Source organism: Phasianus colchicus, chromosome 15 (assembly GCF_987193195.1).
Source record: "Phasianus colchicus chromosome 15, bPhaCol1.hap1.1, whole genome shotgun sequence".
NCBI lineage: Eukaryota > Metazoa > Chordata > Aves > Galliformes > Phasianidae > Phasianus > Phasianus colchicus.
Window position 1 is genome coordinate 1,664,952 of NC_143450.1, and position 4,426 is coordinate 1,669,377.

General features: G+C 61.5%; 1 protein-coding gene across 1 annotated transcript; it reads left to right on the forward strand.

Moving 5' to 3' along the window:
• Positions 1–555: 555 nt before the first annotated feature.
• Positions 556–3,231, forward strand: LOC149915824 (protocadherin beta-15-like; the record flags this gene model as incomplete). The annotated part of the gene is made up of 1 exon (XM_090151068.1): positions 556–3,231. A coding segment is annotated over exon 1 (2,676 nt), but the record flags the coding sequence as incomplete, so codon positions are not given.
• Positions 3,232–4,426: the final 1,195 nt, after the last annotated feature.

Here is a 4,426-nt window from a genome sequence, read left to right on the forward strand (position 1 = left end):
TTGATTAGTATGAAGTTAGGGACAATTTTCAGTCAGGTGTGGGAGTTCTGTTGTGCGGCAACACACTTTGGCATAGGTGCAAGGGAGGTTACGTTTGTCATTTGAGGGAAGGAAGATGCCACTCAGCAGGGGAAGAATTAGAGCCCTGGGTCCATTGGGTGAGGTGTGATAACACAATGTGATGACAACATGATCAGGATTCTGTCCTAGAATAGAATAATTGTTCTAGTGTGAAAGCAAGCAGGAGTGCTGGTGAATCATTTCCTTACAGCATCTGCAAGCTCTCAGGCACCAGTTCTCCTATTCAGTACTGGTATGTGTCTGACTCTGCCCTCTCACTATTTCCATTTTTCACGGAAAAATGAGAAAATGAGGAAAATGCAACCATGCACCCATGGAAAATCACCACATTTTGGGAAATCCAAGAACAGGAAGCAAAAGATTTCGGCAACCGATAACCCAGAGCATCACTGCGTGAGCGGGCAGTAAGCCTGCTGCCTAACACGGCGAATATTTACATTGCGCTTTGGGATCGTGTGTGCAAGAGGAAAGGAGATGGGAACCGGGAACTCCATCCGCATCGGCAGCGCCGGTGAGAAGGCGGAGAAGGAGCAATTCGCCGTTGCGCCGCTGGGTGGGGATGTTGGCCACGGAGCGGCAGCTCCCTCTGGCCGCAGCGCGCTTTCAGGCGCAGGCGCCCAGCAGAGCCGCGCGAGCCGCTCGGGAAGGGCGGCGGGGCACGGAGGCGGGCGCTCGGGGGCTTCGGGGCCGAGCCGCTGGGAAAGTCCGGCGGCTTTCGGTCGGCGAGCGGCAGCTCTCGCCGTGCGTCGGGGCCGGCGAGAAAGGCCGCGAGGCATGGAGGCCGCCGGGAAGGGCCGGCCGTGGCGGAGCGGGACGGCGAGCGGGAGACGGAGCGGCGGCGGCGAGAGGCGAGTGCTGTTGTGGCTCGTGTGCGTTTGCGTGTGGGAGAGCGGGGCCGAACCGCTGCGCTATTCCGTGGCGGAGGAAATGGCGAGGGACTCGTCGGTGGGCAACGTCGCCCGGGACCTGGGGCTTTCTCCGAGCCAGCTGGCGGCTCGCAAGGCGCGCGTGGTGTCCGAGGGGAGCGAGCAGCATTTCCGCCTCGATCCGCACAGCGGCGTCCTGACGCTCACGGAGACGCTGGACCGAGAGCGGATCTGTCCGCACAGCGAGAGCTGCGCGCTCTTCTTTAAGCTGTTCTTTGAGAACCCGGTGCAGCTGATCCGCGGGGAGGTGGAGGTTCGGGACGTGAACGACAACTCCCCCGTGTTCCCGCAGAAGGAGGTGGTTTTGGAGATACTCGAAACGGCAACTCCCGGGTCAAAGTTTCCCCTAGAAAAAGCACATGATGAAGACGCGGGGCTGAACGGTTTGCAGAATTACAGTCTCTCTCCAAACTCGCATTTCTCCCTAGCTTTGAGAAGTGGGAAAAGTGGTGGCAGAAACGCGGAGCTCGTCCTTGAGAGGGCTTTAGACCGTGAGGAGCAGCAGGAGCTGCATTTGGTGCTCACGGCTGTGGACGGGGGCTCGCCGCCCAGGTCGGGCACGGCTGAAGTCCGGGTGGTGGTGCTGGATGCCAACGACAACGTGCCGGTGTTCTCGCGGGAGGTGTACGAGGTGCGCGTGGCCGAGAACAGCCCCCCGGGGCAGCTGGTGGTGCGGGTGTCGGCCGCGGATCCCGACGAAGGCTCCAACGGCAAAGTGCGGTACGAATTTACCCAGACTTCTGAACGTAGTCGCAGGCTCTTTGATCTGAACTCTATGACAGGAGATATCCGGATCTCAGGAAACATAGATTTCGAGGAAGCAGGAACCCACGAACTGGTGGTAAGAGCTACAGATGGTGGTGGTCTGTCTGCACACAGCAGCGTTCACGTGGAGGTGCTGGACGTGAACGACAACGCGCCGGAGATCGAGCTGAGCTCCGTGAGCGCGTCCATCCCCGAGGACGCCCCGCCGCGCACCGTGGTGGCCCTGCTGAGCGTGCGAGACCGCGACTCCGGCGACAACGGGCGGACGGAGTGCGCCATCGAGGGCGACGTGCCGTTCAGCCTGACGGCCGCGTTCGCCGACCACTACGAGCTGCGCACCAGCGCGGCCCTGGACAGGGAGACGACGGCCGAGTACAACGTGAGCATCGTGGCGGCGGACCGGGGCCGGGCGCGGCTGAGCGCTCGCGAAAGCGTGCGGGTGCGGATCGGCGACGTGAACGACAACGCGCCGCGCTTCACGCAGGCGGCGTACAGCATGTGGGTGAGCGAGAACGAGGCGGGCGCGGTGCGGATCGGCAGCGTGAAGGCGACGGACGCGGACGCGGGCGCGAACGGGCGCGTGAGGTACGCGCTGGTGCGGGAGGAGGGCGAGGAGCGGCCCGCCGTGTCGGTGGACGCCGAGAGCGGGGACGTGTCCGTGGTGCGGCCGCTGGACTACGAGGAGGTGCGCGCCGTGGAGGTGACGGTGCGCGCCGCCGACGGGGGCTCGCCGCCGCGGAGCGCCACGGCGCTGCTGCGGGTGCTGGTGCGGGACGAGAACGACAACGCGCCCGTGGTGCTGCACCCGCCGGCCGACGGCGGCGCGGCGCTGCTGGGCGAGCTGGTGCCGCGGCGGGCGCGGGCGGGCTACCTGGTGGCCAAGGTGGTGGCGGTGGACGCGGACGCGGGGCAGAACGCGTGGCTGTCGTACGAGCTGGCCAAGGCGACGGAGCCGGGGCTGTTCCGCGTGGGGCTGCACAGCGGCGAGGTGCGCACGGCGCGGGCCGTGGGCGAGCGCGACGCGGCCCGGCACAGGCTGGTGGTGCTGGTGCGGGACCGCGGGCGGCCGCCGCGCTCCGCCAGCGCCACCCTCGCCGTCGCCCTGGCCGACGGCTTCTCCGAGGGCCGCCTGCGGGCGAGCGAAGAGGCGCCGGCCGCCGAGCCCGACGGCCGCCTCACCCTGTACCTCAGCGTCTGCTTGGCCTGCGTGTCCGCGCTCTTCGTGGCCGGCGCGGCGGCCGCCGTGGCCGCCAAGGTGCGGCGGGCCCGGCGGGGCGAGCCGGGGACCTTGCCCGCCTTCCCGCGCTCCGCCGCCGACAGCGGCGCCGGCTCCCTGCCCCGCAGCTACGTCTACGACGTCCGCCTCGCCGCCGGCACCGTCGACAGCGAGTTCCGCTTCCTCGGGCCGCTCTTCCCCTGCTTCCCCGCCGGGCTGCCGCAGGGCGCGGCCGAGCAGCGGAGCTCGCTGTGCTCGGCCGGCCTCGGGCAAGAAGAAGGCGACTGGGCCGTGCAGGTGAGGGAGCGGAGCCCCGCGCGGGGGACGAGGGGGAGCGCGGGGGCAGCGCGCTGTCTGTGGGGGAGGAGGGAGGCATCGGGTTCTGTCTCTGCGCTCTTTAGAACCCAACGAGGCGCAGGGTCTGTAGTAGCTCTGCTCGCTGAGACACCATCTATAGCGCTGTGTTGTTTCTGTGACAATGTTTTTGAGAGTAGTTCAGTGACCTTTTTCCCTTCTTTGCTGTTTGCTCTTCCCACATCCATTTCCCACTTCATAATCTTGGCGTTAAAATACGTCATTTGTTTTTTAGGAGCCCTTTTGGTGCAGTTAGCGGCAGTCTAACTGATATCACCTCGTTGTTTTTCCTCTCAGTTGCTGTCAGATTTCCCACATCCATTGCCCAATGCATACAGTTGTTGTTAAGACATGTAATTTGTTTGGTTGGGGTTCTTCCCCACTCCCCGGTCCATCAAGATCTCCAGTTACGCTTTTCAGTTGTCACTATGTGGACCTTTAACAGGGTTGTACGGCTCGTTACAGGGTTTTAATGTTGCCTTGTTCGGGTCGGAGAGCCATGTTCCCGCCCTCCTGTTTCTTTCAGTATGGATAGGGAAGGGTTGTCTCCCATTCACACTGGTTCAGATGAGCCTTCTCATTAGCATCAGCTTCTGGTTAATGTCAGCCGTCCACTGTGTTCTTTGCAGGGCGGAGCTCCCGTGTCTGAAGGCACGGCTCCCAGGGCAGCAGAGGAGAATGGCAGTTTGGATCAAAGCCCCTGGCTCAGCCATCAGTAAGGGAGAAGGAGAAGCATCTCAGTCCTCGTGGGCTGATCTCTTTGAATTGAAGTAAAGGAGACACCAACATTGCACCAAAAATAACCAGGGAAGCAGAGATCTGCTGTGTGAGAAGTCAAGGACAATCTCATCTGAGACTTTACTTTATTCATATGTTCATTTTGACATTTTGTTACATTTGGAGGTGGATGCATGCTGGAAACACAGAGATGTGATATCTAATGATGATAGTGCTATTAGTCCTAAGTATTAAGTGAAAAATAGAATTTTTTTTTAATATTGAAGCGATCACTTTCATTCATCTGTTTTTATGCACTGTTTGTTGTTGTCAGATGGGCTACATAATAATTGAATCTATTCCATGC